Source organism: Manis javanica, chromosome 16 (assembly GCF_040802235.1).
Source record: "Manis javanica isolate MJ-LG chromosome 16, MJ_LKY, whole genome shotgun sequence".
Taxonomy (NCBI): Eukaryota; Metazoa; Chordata; class Mammalia; order Pholidota; family Manidae; genus Manis; species Manis javanica.
In genome coordinates, this window is record NC_133171.1 from 20,269,245 (window position 1) to 20,285,689 (window position 16,445).

A 16,445-nucleotide genomic window follows, 5' to 3' on the forward strand; every position below is an offset into this window, starting at 1 on the left:
TGGGGTTTTCTGGCTAGATCTCCCTCAATTAAAGGCTTGAAAGTGGTGTTGGTGTTAATTGAGGTCTTTGAACTTGACATTTAGAATTGTAGTGTATGGGAAGGGTGAGGGTGCAGTCGGGAGGGATGAAAGTGGTAGTGCTAAGAGATCACCATTAAACAGGGAGACAGTTAACAGCAATTATCAAACCCTGATTGCACAGGGCATGCCCCCTGCTGTGCTATAATGCGCTGTAAGTACTTGCACCTAAACAGAGATTCTGCAAGGTACTGTGATTTGAAGCAGGGTATGAGGATGCGGAGGAAAGTCTAAACTAGGCCATGCTTGCTAGGAAAACTCATGCTGGCTGACTGCAGAGTGCTTAGATGATTGTGTTTGGCTCCTAAGAGCTGTGCTAAGAACAAAGGACACAAATCATTTCGATCATTTCCAAAGATGCTGAAAAAGCATTCGACAAAATTCAACATTCATTCATGATAAAAACTCCCAACAAAATGGGCATAGAGGGCAAGTACCTCAACATAATAAAGGCCATATATGATAAACCCACAGCCAACATCTTACTGAACAGCAAGAAGCTGAAAGCTTTTCCTCTGAGATCGGGAACAAGACAGGGATGCCCACTCTCCCCACTGTTATTCAACGTGGTACTGGAGGTCCTAGCCACGGCAATCAGACAAAACAAAGAAATACAAGGAATCCATATCAGTAAGGAAGAGGTCAAACTGTCACTATCTGCAGATGACATGATACTGTATGTAAAAAACCCTAAAGACTCCACTCCAAAACTACTAGAACTAATACTGAATTCAGCAAAGTTGCAGGATACAAAATGAATACACAGAAATCTGTGGCTTCCCTATACCCTAGCGATGAGCTGGCAGAAAGAGAAATCAGGAAAACAATTCCATTCACAATTGCATTAAAAAAATAATAAAATACCTAGGAATAAACCTAACCTATACCCTGAAAACAGCAAGACACTCTTAAGAGAAAGTAAAGAGGTCACTAACAAATGGAAACTGATCCCATGCTTCTTGGCTAGGAAGAATTAATATCATCAAAATGGCCATCCTGCCCAAAGCAATATACAGATTCAATGCAATCCCTATCAAAGTACCAACAGCATTCTTCAACTAAATGGAACAAATAGTTAAAAAATTTATATGGATCCACCAAAGACCCTGAATAGCCAAAGCAATCCTCAGAGGGAAGAATAAAGTTGGGGGGGGATTTGCTCCCCAACTTCAAGCTCTACTACAAAGCCATAGTAATCAAGACAATTTGGTACTGGCACAAGAACAGACCCACAGACCAGAGGCACAGAATAGAGAGTCCAGACATTAACCCACACATATATGGTCAATTAATATATGATAAAGGAGCCATAGACATACAATGGGGAAATGACAGTCTTTTCAACAGATGGTGCTGGCAAAACTGGACAGCTGCATGTAAGAGAATGAAACTGGATCACTGTCTAACCCCAAACACAAAAGTAAATTTGAAATGGATCAAAGACCTGAATGTAAGTCATGAAACCATAAAACTCTTAGAAAAAAGTATAGGCAAAAATCTCTTGGACATAAACATGAGTGACTTCTTCATGAACATATCTCCCTGGGCAAGGGAAACAAAAGCAAAAGTGAACAAGTGGGACTACATCAAGCTGAAAAGCTTCTGTACATCAAAGGACATCATCAATAGAACAAAAAGGTATCCTACAGTATGGGAGAATATATTCATAAATGACAGATCTAAAGGGTTGACATCCAAATATATATAAAGAGCTCATGCACCTCAACAAACAAAAAGCAAATAATCCAATTTAAAAATGGGCAGAGGAGCTGAACAGACAGTTCTCCAAAGAAATTCAGATGGTCAACAGACACATGAAAAGATGCTCCACATCACTAGTCGTCAGAGAAATGCAAATTAAAACCACAATGAGATATCACCTCACACCAGTAAGGATGGCCACCATCCAAAAGACAAACAACAACAAATGTTGGCGAGGTTGTGGAGAAAGGGGAACCCTCCTGCACTGCTGGTGGGAATGTAAATCAGTTCAACTATTGTGGAAAGCAGTATGGAGGTTCCTCAAAAAGCTCAATATAGAAACACCATTTGACCCAGGAATTCCACTCCTAGGAATTTACCCTAAGAATACAGAAGCCCAGTTTGAAAAAGACAGATGCACCCCTATGTTTATCACAGCACTATTTACAAGAGCCACTAAATGGAAGCAACCTAAGTGTCCATCAGTAGATGAATGGATAAAGAAGATGTGGTACATATACATAATGGAATATTATTCAGCCATAAGAAGAAAATAAGTCCTACCATTTGCAACAACATGGATGGAGCTAGAGGGTATTATGCTCAGTGAAATAAGCCAGTCAGGGAAAGACAAGTGCCAAATGATTTCACTCATATGTGGAGTATAAGAACAAAGGAAAACTGAAGGAACAAAACAGCAGCAGACTCACAGAACCCAAGAATGGACTAACAGTTACCAAAGGGAAAGGGACTGGGGAGGATGGGAGGGTAGGGAGGGAGGAATAAGGGCAGGGAAGGAGAAAGGGGCCATTACCATTAGCATGTATAATGTGTGGGGGGCACGGGGAGGGCTGCGCAACACAGAGAAGACAAGTAGTGATTCTACAGCGTCTTACTACACTGATGGACAGTGACTGTAATGGGGTTTGTGGGGGGGACTTGGTGAAGAGGAGAGTCTAGTAAACATAATGCTCCTCATGTAATTGTAGATTAATGATACCAGAAAAAAAAAAGAAAGTATTCTATAAAACATTCTAAGCTTAATGGCCTTGGCACTCCTCAGTTCTCTGGACTTGATCACAAAGGGGGAAGCCGCTACAGGTGTGGACCTCCTCCCCTCAGTGCATCATCCCCAGGCCAGGAAATGACAAGAGGATGAATGAGAAGAGCAGGTTCCTCTGGTCTCCCAAGCTCTCTGGAAAAAAAGCAAAAACAAAACCTGAATTGCTAGTGTTTTCCAGGGACAGAACCTGGATTTACAATCCCAGGAAGTCCCTGGTTCCTTTGAATGCCACCAGCCTACATTAATGGACCCTGACTTTTCCTTCAGAGGGAGTTGTAAGCTAATCAATGCCCCGCTCTGCATGGGTTTATATTAAAGCTACAATCAGTATTGCGAACAGCTTGGCTGCCCTGGGCCCCTGGGGCTCCTGACGATAATGAAATGACCCATCTTCTGGAGCGGGGGCCCCCTCCCTCCACCTCTCCCAGCGTGATCTTGATGCAGATGGACCGCCTGGGGAGCCTGGGCTCTGCTCACTTAGTAGTTCAGTCAGTGCCAAGCAAGAAAGGCTTTTTTATTCTCTCTGGCAGGAAACAGGGCGCCCTTTCCATGTCTGTGTGTGGGGTGCACTGTGGGACTTACACACTCACGCACTTTCTCCTCACTCCCGGCGCTTTGCCCTCCTTCCCAGAGCTCTGGACTGGGAGTCGGGAGGCGGCTTCTTCCCCTTCGTAGGAGAGCTTAGTGCGTAAGAGTGAGTGTTTCTAGTGATGGACTCCTTGAACCACGGACTGTGATCTAGAATAAGTTGCTCAACTTCTCTGAGCCTTAAATTCCTTATTTTTAAATGTCGGTGATAATGCTGCCGACTTCACAGGCTTAAAGGATTACATAAAGGGCAAGTCTGTAAAGTGCCTCCCATGTAGCCAAAACTTGATTAATGATCACTATTCTTACTATCATCTTCTTCATCTTTCTGGAGGAATTTCAGAAGGCCCCTAATTATTTTCTCAGTTTCATCACTGCAAAACTGTGAATAATAGCTCCTTTGGAAACATTTCACAAACGCTGGAAACCTTTAAGCACTAAGACCGTCATACTGGCATGTGCCATAGACGGTAACAAGCACACCGAGAAACGGGAGGCCTGTGGAGCACCCGTGGGGAATAGGAAGCTACTGTGCGAAGAGAAGGAAAAAATGATGGAGTGGAAAAACACAAAACGGCAGACTCAAGCCAAAGGGCCCTAAACCAACTCCTGCGGCTTTGAAAGTTCCCAAGAAACTTAAGCTCTCTGGGGCAGCTCCCAGGTTGGACAGCTTGCTGGCAATGCTGGACCAGGTGTGGTTCCCAAGGAGAGGGCAAGTTCATGGGCTAATGTTTGGCATACAGTAGATACTCTGTAAATATTTGTTAATGGTTAATGCAGAGAAAACAGCCCAGTTCTTCTGGGGTGATAAGGACAGATGGCAGCAGCACTGGGGAGAAGCTAAAAGCGTAACTCCTGGAAGTTTCTAGAAACCAATTTATGCAGCCTCTGCAAATGGAATATTAGTTTGCTCTCCTAGAAGGCTGTAGGGGCAGACCTTCTCCCCAAAGGGCACCATCCCTCAGGCCAGGAAATGCCGAGAGCAGGTTCTTCTGGTTTCCCAAGCTCTCCTGGGAAAAAGAATAGAATGGTAGTGTTTGCTGGGGAAGGAATCAAGGTTTGCAGTCCCAGGAGGTCTGGGAAGTAAATGAGGCCTACCCACCCAATGAGTATTTTATATGAACTATAAATACATTCTGTTAAGAAAGTTCAACATAACCGATTAAAACTGTAATACTTTAAATTCATTTTTTTCAAAGATGACACAGATTGGGTTCCCCCGAAAGCTGACTCTCGCTTGGAGATTGGTGTTTAAGAGGGTTATCAGGAAGTTTTGGTATCAACACTTGCCGAAAGGAAGGAAGGAATCAGGCCTGGGCAGAGGGAGCAGTGAGGCCCCAGTGTTGTCTCGAAGGAGGCTTCAACCTCTCTACGCAGAGTTCTGAAGATGGGGGGAATCTTTGAGGCTGTGCTGAGACAGGTGAGGGGCTAGGCCTTTACACTCCTGCACTGATCGGCCATCTGATGAGCCTCCAGGGAAGGGGGTGTGGCCTTGGGCAACTGGCTGTCCTCAGCTAAGACAAGTCCCGCACACTGCAGGGGGCTGACAGCTGTGGTTGTTTGCCAGTGGCAGCTGAGGTCATCAATCTGTTATCCCTGAATGGAGATCTGGCTGGTGCCTCCCAGCACCCACCACAATGTGGGAGCATAAATTAATAGAAAACAATATTGTAGGGAAAAAAAAAACCCTCATATCCAAATAATTGCCCCTCCCATCATTTCTTCTCCCTTGTCATGCAGAACATTTATTATGTGAAATTGTAATTCATTAATTTGTTTTCTATCTCCTCTTTAAGACTGTTAGCTCCAAAGTTCAAAGTTTCATGAGCTAAAGGATAGGAACTTTGTCCTACCAGACCAGCACCCAGACCATCTCCTGATGCATAATAGCTGTGCAAACAAATATTGAACAAGTTAACCTAATGGGAAACCTTAACTGGCGGCAAGAAGTCTGACTTACATTTCAGATGTTCTCAGAAGTCAGGGAAAGAGAAGAGGGAATATACTGTGAAGCCAAATGATCTGGGGAATCAATAAAAGAGGATTTGCTGCGAAGATGCTAGATATGCTGTAATGGGCATGGGCAGGCCCTCTGATCTCTGGGTGTCCTGCACGGCTCTTCATCCTTGCTGGGCCTCAGCGGGGAAGGGAGTGAGACAAGGAGGCACACTGCATTCTTCCCCCTTAACCTACAGTGCATCTTGTCACAGTAACATCAGCCCCCGGCTTGTCTACCATCAAAGGGAAACCTACCTCTCAGTGGTCACTCAGCTCTTCTCCCTGTAGCCTGAACCCTTAGAATTTCAAAAGCAGCGTGCTGGCATTAAGTTTGCAAGAAATCCATGTGCACAAGGTGTCCTTGCTGCTTTGATCATAGTGGTCATTGTCACTGGGACTCTTTGTGCATTAATGCTAATGCCATGAAGGGCGCCAGTGGTCTGGGCTCTGCCAGCGTCCCCTCCTTCACCTCAGGGTCTTGCTTTGTTTGCCTTTCCAGAGCAACTGGAGCGCTAACTTCAGACCAGTATTCAACCAAATAAACCGAATTTACTGAGGTGAAAGCTTCTACCTCTTGCCCTTTCCAGAGTCGATGTGATTAACATGTTCCTGCTCCCAGGACCGTTTCTAATCTCCTTCTCCCTGTTTCAATTGAACTCATTAGTGACATAGAATTTTTTCAAGCTATTTGATGTTGTAGTGTTTATTTATTTACTTACTTATTTTTAATAAGGTATGATTGATATACACTCTTATGAAGGTTTCACATGAAAAACAATGTAGTTACTACATTTACCTATTTTATCAAGTCCCCCCCACACCCCAATGCAGTCACTGTCCATCAGTGCAGCAAGTTGCCAGAGATCCACTATGTGCCTTCTCTGTGCTACACTGTTCTCCCCGTGATCCCCCACACCATGTGTACTAAACATAACACCCCTCAGTCCCCTTCTCCCTCCCTCCCCACCCCTCCCCTTTGGTAACCATTAGTTCCTTCTTGGAGTCTCTGAGTCTGCTGCTATTTTGTTCCTTCAGTTTTGCTTCGTTGTTATACTCCACTAATGAGGGAAATCATTTGGCACTTGTCTTTCTCCGCCTGGCTTATTTCACTGAGCATAATGTCCGCCAGCTCCATCCATGTGGTTTCAAATGGTAGAATCTGTTTCTTCCTTACTGGGGAATAGTATTCCATTGTGTATATGTACCACATCTTCTTTATCCATTCATCTACTGGTGGACACTTAGCTTGCTTCCGTACCTTGGCTACTGTAAAAAGTGCTGTGATAAACATAGGGGTGCATCTGTCTTTTTGAATCTGAGAAGTTGTATTCATTGGGTAAATTCCAAGGAGTGGGATTCCCAGGTCAAATGCTATTTCTGTTTTTAGTTTTCTGAGGAACCTCCATATTGCTTTCCACAGTGGTTGAACGAGCTTACATTCCCCCCAGTAGTGTAGGAGGGTTCCCCTTTCTCCACATCCTCGCCAGCATTTGTTGTTCTTAGTCTTTTCGATGCTGGCCATCCTTACTGGTGTGTTGATATCTCATTGTGGTTTTAATGTGCATTTCCCTGATGATTAGTGATGAGGAGCATCTTCTCATGTGTCTGTTGTCCATCTGAATTTCTTCTCTGGAGAACTGTCTCTTCATATCCTCTGCCCATCTGTTAATCGGGTTATTTGCTTTTTGGGTGTTGAGGCGTGTAAGTTCTTTATATATTTTGGATGTCAAGCCTTTATCGGATCTGTCATTTACAAATATATTCTCCCACACTGTAGGACGCCTTTTTGTGCTGTTGATGGTGTCTTTTGCTGCACAGAAGCTTTTCAGATGTTGCAGTGTTTATAAAGCTTGTTCAGGACGGGCTGTTTGCACAGCGATCCTCCCAGAATGAGCACCGCCTTAGTGACAAGGCTGAACAGATTGCTTTTCTTACTGGACAGGCTCAATCCCCCTAACCCTTAAGTCGTCTTCAGGCCGGCCCTCAGACCCGAGGGCACTCAGGGAGGCCGTTTTCCTGCCCTCTGTTCCCTTCCTCAGCCTCTGAGGCTCCCGGGACTCATGAATCCATCCAGGCAAGCTCAGCCCCTTTCCCACCCGACAGCCCAGCAGAAGGACAAGCATTGTGGAGGGTGGGAAGAGGCCAGGGTACTGGGAAGATGCCCCAAAGACCTACTTCCCTCTAAACACATTAGGCTCTGTTGTCCCAGCGTCCATCACAGCTCAGCTCTCTGCTAATGGAACGTGAACTTGTTCACCTATTCCTCAGAGTGCACCGTCCCTCCAACCAGGAGTCCGACGGGGCCTCTGTCTTAACCATACGTTTTTATTATCTGTAATTCCTCTTCTGTGTGCCTGGGCCACAGCAGTGCAGGCTTCGGCTCAGGGTCCTGTCCTGGAGCCCAGCAGATCGGGCCAGCAAATCAGGGCTTCATTTGCAAGTGGTCCTGCCTGCCCTCCCACCTTGGGGGAAAAAGCCATGCTTTTCCTGTGCAATGGTAGCAAATGAAGGCACCATCAAGGTATTGGTGCAAGCTCAGCAACTTTTTGCTAAAGTTTCTGCAATATGGAGATGGAAGGGCATGGCGATTCTGGCCCCATATCTCCAGTGAGAGCTGAGTCTTGAGATGTCTCCAAAATTGTAAAATGTTATTACTGGGCATGCCATGTGGTCACTCTACACGCATGAGCATTGGTATTAAACATGAGGAGTTTCTGGTGCACACAGAGTATCATGATGACACTGGAGATTGAGAGGAAGAGATTAGGGCGCCATCATCACAACAGTGGGACTTGTAGCCTTGGGAGGGCATGAGGTCACCTGGGAGTGAGAAGATGGCACATGAGGAGCCAACCTCAAAATCACTTGATCACTGAGAGCACAGGCTTCAAGGCCTGGCCAGGCCTCCATGTGAACGAAGCCCCTGAAGGGTCAAATGTCCCCTTGAGCTCTTTGATCTCCGAAGTGGGAAATGGCCTGCCTTTACACTCCCTCCTCTGAGGACCTGGGAGAAGAACACACGTGGCCTCTTGACCTTTGACTGGTCTAGGACTGCCCCTAAGATGAGTTTCCCTCACCAGCACCTCTCAGTTTGGGGCTCCCTCTTCCATGGTTATTGGCACAGGCAAGGACACTCCTTTATGGAAGAACTCATGTACAATTCATCTCTGAATTCTCTGCAGAGACTCAATGTCTGGGAGCTCAAAGCACATCTTCCCAGAGTGATTCTTCTGCGTCTAGGTCCCTCTGATCATATGGTAAACATGAGTGTCCATCATCCTGACAATGTTTCTGTCTTTGAGATGATTCTCTTCTTTATACCTTCAGAAACTAAGGTTAGATATGCTTTCATAGTCAAAAATGACCTCATGACCAGAGTATGTCAATAGAGGCACAGAAGTGCGTCTAATCCCAGAGTATCAGGTCGGGTGCGGATGCGTCAGACAGGCCCACCAGTGCACAAAGGAAGCGACAGCCTCATTTTCAGTTAAATCTAGTGCAAGCTGAAATTAGAAAGTATGCATACATCACCCTAGTTCTACTCAAATCTGCCGCTATCTAGTAACAGCATCGATAGTGCCCTTGGAGAACACACATTTCAACTCTATCAGTTACGAGAAATCTCTAATTCGGGAGTGTTTAATTCATGAGAAAATTTTCAGGTGTAGGCTGGAGACTTAATCTCTTTGTAAACTGTCCTGACAAAGGAAGCTACAGATTCAGGGTGTGATCATGAAACAAGGTGAAGTCTGACCTGAGACTAAGAAATCCTGAGATGCAACTTGTGGGTTTCCAATGCTGTGTTCTACACTTTTAAGCTTGGCAATTTTGGTGACAGTGGCCAACAGTGATCAACATTTCAAAGCCCAGACAGACCACCCTGGCTCTGGGCCAGTGCTGACCGATCCCCCAGAAGCCAAATTTGCTGCTCTTCCATGTCTGTGAGACAAACACTGTGTAGATCTTAACTCACATTAATTAATTATGGCACCAGCAGATGAAATTTATGGCCCATTTCAGTGGACCGAGCCTTCTCCCGCTCTCGGCTTTGTGACACGCGGTGTACGTGAGCCAAGAGCCGCAGGGCTGCGATGCTGAAGTAGCAGAGGTCACTGAGCAGACAGCTTGACCGGCCCAACGCCCACACCTCGGAGGAGAGGAAGGCCAGGAGGCCTCAAAACGTGGCTTTTTGTTACAGTTCTGCTTTGTCCAGTCAGAACTCGGGAGAAACAAATGAAAAATCAAAACACAAGAGAGAGGAGAGAAAATGGCATTCTTTTTCTTCCTCCTTCCATTTGCCACGTCTTCCGTACTTTGCTTCTCTGCTCTGATTTTCGAGTTTGGCCAAGGGCTGTGGTCCCAGCCATCCATCATGGCTCAGCTCTCTGCTAGAGTCAGGAACGTACATTTCTATTTGGAGTGTGTAACGCAGGAAAAGCAGGACCCAAAAATACAGCAGTGACAACAGAAAGGGTCTGAAACCTCCACTGTTTTCTTAGCACCTTTTAAAGAGAGTGGAAATAATGGTCAGGTTCACAATCAGCCTTTGGCCAGGGCTTCCTGGACAAGCAGTGGAAGGTGTCGGTTAATGCTCTTCCTGTGAGGAAAAATGCAGAGAAGGATAGAGCAAGAAAAGGCCCCATGGTGTTCACTGCAGGGTCACAGTTGGGGAGTGCTTTTATCTAGAAAGTTAAAAATGTTAAACAAAAAATCCCAAGGCTACCTCGATTTAGGATTTTCACACTTGGGATTCATTTCTTTCTTCTTTGCAAATGAAAATGTATCATTCCATTTACTTCTCTCTGGGAATACTATTTTGCAAATGGAGAGTTAAAATGTATCGTTAACAAAAGCAGCTAGACCACAGGAGGAAATGAGCTGGCCCAGGGAAGGGTCAAGGGCATGGAGACGGCCTTTCTCCAGCAGCTAGATAGGGTTTGTCTGTACATCACAGTTCTTATTTCATTATAGCTTATAATACAAATATGCAATTATAAATTATGTAATATAAAAAATTACAAATATGTAATGGCTCCTACTGCACACAGGGTCAATCAAGTTCCAAGTGCTTAATAAAGCTATTAAGGAGTTAATAGGCCTACCAAGGCTATCCACTGTCTGGCCTGCTGTCCACTCTCTCCAGAACAGCTCCGATGCTAAAATCCAGAGGTGCCAGGTGTACTTTTACCACATAATACTCTAAATCAACGGGAATTTACTTTTAGACTGATATCGTTCTGTTCGTTTATCTCGCCGCTACTCTCTAAGGTCTCCTTTAGGTCACATCATACACTTACGGGGGCTACAACCATGAATCACACAAAGTCCCTGTACTATGGAGGTGTCACTTCATGGCCTCGTACAACGGTCTCCTCTGCAGCCTCCTGGACAGAACTAACCCTCCCTGCAGATCACTTTGTTCCTCCAGGACGTGGGCTCCACCACGCCAGACTGCCCTGGTTGGGTTTTGTTCGCCTACTACAGCGTATTGGCTCGCCGAGGCCCATTTGTCCTCTTGCGACTCTCCTACTGTGACAGCGGTCGGAGGTGTCTGTTCCTATCAGCACTTCTGGTGGCAGGGATACATTTGGAGGAAACAATTTTCTGCCTGCCTGCCTTCATGGAATCCTAAGCAGCGGCAGTAAACCAGCCCACATTTACTAGTAGTTGGTCTATGCCAGGCACCCAAGTGTGAGTGTGTGCGTGCGCATGCTGGGCGCTAAGGAGGGAAACAGCTGCATCACACAAGTCCCACCTTCTATGACTCTTCCTTCCAATAGGAGACCACACTCGCTGGTGACTCTTCACAACACCTTCACAGTTCATGCTTTCATCCCTTACACGACCCTGGATTTGAGGTAATGGGAGCCGGATCAAAGGGGTAATATAACCTTTGGATAAATTCCACCTTTTCCTCAAAGGTGAGAGAAGGCACCGGAACTAGCAAGTTACATTTACTTTGAATTTAAGAGATTTGATTATCTGGGAACTGTGATTTTTCTGGATTTTGGAGGCAAAATCAAATTCACCACCACAAGATAATCCTAAGAAAAGCAACTGCAGATGCTCAGAATTCCATTTGTAAAATCATTTTATTGCTATAAATATACATATGAATAAAATATGTTCAGCCTGTAATGTATTTGTGAAATGTCTTAGAGAGTAGTATTTTGATTTTTTTACAGGTGTCAAAGTATTCTCTCTTAAAATCACGCATTAAAAGCTAATATGCAGACAGAAATTAAAAGACTTCATAAAACACAAATATTCATAAAACCTCATTCCAATCAACTATACACATTAATCGGGGCACATGGTAAAATGGCTGTGGGCCTCCTGCACTCCGTGCTTGCTGACGGCATCGCAAAGGTCACCGACCAAGTTCAGATGTACAATCCCACACCAGGAACCAAGGAGGTCCCCGTGGGAGAATGTAAAAGCTATCGCCAGACCTAATATACATAATTTGTACAAAGTATTTACTAGTGTGCTCTGTTAATATAGTTACAATGTGCAAATGCATACATCAAGAATACACTGCTCTGTAGGCAAGTGCAGGTCTGACTCCGGTACGCAGTAGTACCCCAGGCAGCTGGATGCCGTTATTTGTGTGAGGGTGCATCCGGTTACTTTGCTTACCTCCAAAAACTCATCTAGCAGGACAAACTAGCTGCCTCAGAGCAGTTCGAGTAGGGCCCCTGGGATCATCGCTGGCATTCACTGAAGGCATAGGCAATGCTTAGAAATCAAATGCCAAAGCTGGGAGAAGACCAAACAAATGTGCTTTGATTACCAAAAAATGGATCTGTTTAGAGAAAGAAAGAGTAGAGACAGAAGGAAAAACAAAAGAAAAAGGCACCAGGAGAAGTGAGCTCAGGAAGGAGGGGGAGGTGCTGCCCCCGGCTCCTCCCCGATGGCTGAACACAGGCGCCCCGCACACCTGGATTCTGCATGGACGGCTTTTACACAAAAATAAACTGTCTTTCTGCTTCTTCCCCAGAGTCGCTAGATTTGCTCCCTTGGGGGCCATCTTTACTGGGGGACCACTGCTTGTGTTCTCGGTGCTCCTGGGCCTGCTGGCCCCAGCTCCTCCTCGAAACTGAAACAGAAGGGGAAGGAAGTCATTAGAGTCCATCAGCAAGGTAGTATCAGTGGCCTGACCAACAATGGGGTGAGGTACAAGGGCCCCAAAGAGTGGAAGGGTTCAGGATGGACTGTCTCAGAAACAACTTACCAATTACACGTGGACACTAGACAGAAGTTAAAAAAGAACCAACAAAAACAGAAACAAATTAAAACAAGATAACATAAAAAAACCCAGTCTCTGAGAGGATGGACGTCTCACAGATGTAGTAAAAAATCCGAGCAAGGACCCCAGAAGGCGAGGATGTGGGCGAGGTGAAGATTCATGCCAGGAAGGGGGAGCGCTCTGAAGCTGCTCCGTGCCTGGTGACAGCCTTGGTCACATCACGCCGCAAAGAGCAGGCGACAAACACAGCCTGGAGGAGGCGCTGCAGGACAGACGTCCCACTCGATGCCTTCTTCACGACTTAAAGAGTTGGGTCATCTCTGCTTTTGGGGCAGGATGTAAGGAAAAGCTCAGCAATCTTTATCAGACCTTTCTGTGTCTCAGAAAACCTCAGCTCCACTCTTTATGAAATGAATAGTTTAAAGTCTTGTGAAAATGAATTAATACTGCCTATAACATATTCAACCCTTTTGGAACCAGACTCCAGGTAAAGGAATTGCAATTACTGTGGCTGTTTTGATCACATATAAGTATGAAGGATCCACTGAGGCTTTAAGCAGCAGCGGTGGGAGAATCATTACTGGTTTTGACCCTGTACACATGTCGTTTTATCATTTCTACTCTTCACAACTACCCTGTAAGGTAGGCTGAATCCTGGTTTCAGGACTTAGGCTAGATCTCTCTCTTCAAAGCCCAGGTTCGTGCTCGTCCCTATGAGATCGTGGCTTCACTGCTACCACACCTGGGGAAGAGGTTCACATGCCAGACTCCAACAAGGCTATTAGGGGTTATTAAATATTACTCACCAAGCCTATTGTATAGACACCACTTAAGCTAAAAATACCAATCACCACACATTTTGCATGGCTTGAAAGAAGATGGTAGCTACCTCATTACTCAGAAGTTCCAATGATCCAATCAAAAACACAGTCCTGGAAAAGGACCAGGACTTATTTGATGCTTCTAATCATTTTTATTTTAGCATTATGCTTAAAAAAAAAAGCCAATTCCAACTGCCAGGAACTGGCTATTTAAATGTTTAATCCACTAACGACTGTCTCAGGAAGTAAAAGCTCATGGAATTTAATAGTCAAAAAGCAAACATTTTAAGTAGTAGGTCTCTTGCCAATTCAGTTGTTAGGGCCTGATTCTGATCTCTAAACAACAAAAATTTAAGTTTTTAGATAATTACATTTAAATTACCCAAAATTCTGAAAAGGATAAACCTTTCAAATAGAATCATAAAATTAAGTCATTTTTAAACTTTGGATTCCTTTTTACCCAACAACTTTGAGCAAATTCTCAGATGGAGAGGAAAAGGAATTAATAAATATCATAATTGATTTTTATTTTTCAGCTTTAATTGGGCAAAAAATTAAATGCACTTGGTGCTTTGAAAGTTGTTAACAAGCCAGGTTTCAGGAAAAGGGTAAATAATTTTCTATAAACAGCTTGCCCTTTATCACAGAGATAATTTGACAGCAATACACAAAGAGTTAAGTTCTACGCTTCTATGTGAACTGTGAACAGGACGAAGTAGAGAAGACTTAGAATATCTTCATGTTGAAGACACTGCAATAATCTAACTTCAAAATAGAGCATTATTAGTGAAATCTGCTAGAAAATTTTATTCATTTCACTTTAAAGCCAAAATAAGCTGTTCTTCCATATCAAGTTAACTCAAAAATAAATTTCCAACACTACAGGGTCAAAGGAAGAAAAAAACACGGTGATACATTTGTCTTGAGAGCAAACATATTTGCTGTAATTCTTAGATCAAAAAATATTTTCATCCTTCTCAGTATTTTAGCTTCCTCAAAATCCCATTTCTAATCATGTTATATGACACCACATCTCTCTAAAAACAGAGAGATTCATGCAGTCAAAAATGTTTATGTCACAGACTAAACCTGAGGTAGCCCTGGACCAGGGTCATTGTAGCAGGGCTAACTGAATTCAGATAAATGCAACATAGGAATTGTTCCTGCAAAAAGCAGACTGTCTTTCAGTCTCTGTCCAAGTGATAATGGCTTCTGAGTCCTCTAGGATTGGAGGGGAAGCTAGGGAGGGTGGATGGGGAGGACAGAGTTACCAGGCCGATTTCTGGGTTGGTGACATAGACTTGGTACCACTAATGAAAGCAAAGACTGTAGTTTGGCCAACATAATCACTGAGAGGAATAATGACATGTTTTTTTTCTAGAGGCCTGTCAAAGCAATTCATGACAGCAGTGACACTATTTAAAAATTCATTCTAAAAATATTTACCACCAATTGTGATTATGATAATGAGTCTAGTATCAGGCTGCCATTTCCTATGTAACTTTGCATGTCCTTATCAAAAAGGACAATATAGAGAGAGTTTCTCATTTGATGTGCTTAGTGTGGTAGGTAGGCACCATTTCACAGCAGGACAACTGAGGCACAGTGAGATGAAGGAACTAAAGTCACAGCCAAGTCAGTTGAGTTTGGAAGCCAAAGCATTGGCCTCCCAGCCTCCTACCTCTTATCAGCGCAGATCGCTAGTGCAGACGACTTTGTAGGGGGAGTGTTCTTTGTCAGACTGTTTTCCAGTCTGGGCAGCATCTTTTTGCTTGTAAATAATTAGGATGCTAATTACAATTATATTGAAGTTAGGTTTCGTCAGGCTCCCATTACTGAAGAGCCAAATAAGATTATGGTGCTTCAGACTTAAAGCTCCAGAAATTATTTTAATACACTTACAAAATTCAGATCAACCTTTTCCTAGGCAGCCTGATTTAATGCCTGACTATACAGGGTAAAAAATATCAGATCGTTTAACTGCACTTCTTCAATGCAAGTATTCACACAGTTAATGTGCTGTAGCATTTCTATACATCTACCCACACACGTATTTATTACCACTCCATGTACCTTTAAAATTATAAAAGATACTTGAGGTAAGTGAACAGATAATTTATTCAACACAAATATTCCATGTATATTCACATCCCACTACAGTGGCAATAATTGGCACAGAGAGGCTCAAACATGAAGTCTGTCATTCTGTATGATGATTCGACTTTGTGTGTATGTGTATATATACATACATGCTAATTGTTAAAGCTTCTAAAATGTGCATGTAAACTCAGAATGAGATTCATATGAAAATTTGAGTTTTCCATTGTAAGCTCTACTGATAATCAATCATACGCCCCAGGAGGAAAACACGATGACCTTAAAATAATATTCAGTAGTCAGCCCTGAATATATTATACTTTTTTGCATGAGCTGAAAATGCCAACCATTAAGTTTCCCTTGAAGAACTCTTTAAAGTAGAACCCAGATCTGGTGAAAAAAGCAGAACAGAGACTAACAGACTATAAGCCGCAGCCAAAGACATGTTGGTTACAGGCTGGATCGTGGGAGAAGCAAGGGCCATATAAAAGGACTCACAGAACAGGATGGCGACACACGGGACACATTGCAACGCAAACAGTGTCAAAACCAACTATATTCTTCAAGAAAATAGGACATAATCTAATGAAAACATCACAGCTTATAATTTAATGTAGAGAGGAAATGACATGTAACATAAAAGATGCAGTTACAAATACTTCCATTCAAAGAAAGTAAGCATTTTACCTATCAAGTCAATATTAAAATAGCCACACAAATTAAAATATAATAATCATGATAAAAGTATGCAGCATGCTTTGAGAACAACAGTCTCTCTTTGCTACACGGATACATAATTTAGGAAAATAAGAAAGCTGTTTTAGCATAAATAAAGCTGCTCTTAAAGGAA

General features: G+C 43.6%; 1 protein-coding gene across 8 annotated transcripts in view; it reads right to left on the reverse strand.

Moving 5' to 3' along the window:
• Positions 1 to 11,501: 11,501 nt before the first annotated feature.
• CARMIL1 (capping protein regulator and myosin 1 linker 1) overlaps positions 11,502 to 16,445 on the reverse strand; it is a 330,496-nt gene continuing 325,552 nt past the window's right edge. For 6 of the 8 annotated variants that reach the window (XM_073224193.1, XM_073224192.1, XM_073224191.1 and 3 more), the window contains one exon: positions 11,502 to 12,527. In XM_073224193.1, the coding sequence (XP_073080294.1) occupies positions 12,391 to 12,527 (137 nt within the window). In that variant the 3' untranslated portion in view covers positions 11,502 to 12,390. The remainder of the gene's footprint in view (positions 12,528 to 16,445) is intronic. The other 2 variants (XM_073224190.1, XM_073224189.1) reach the window with 2 other exon arrangements.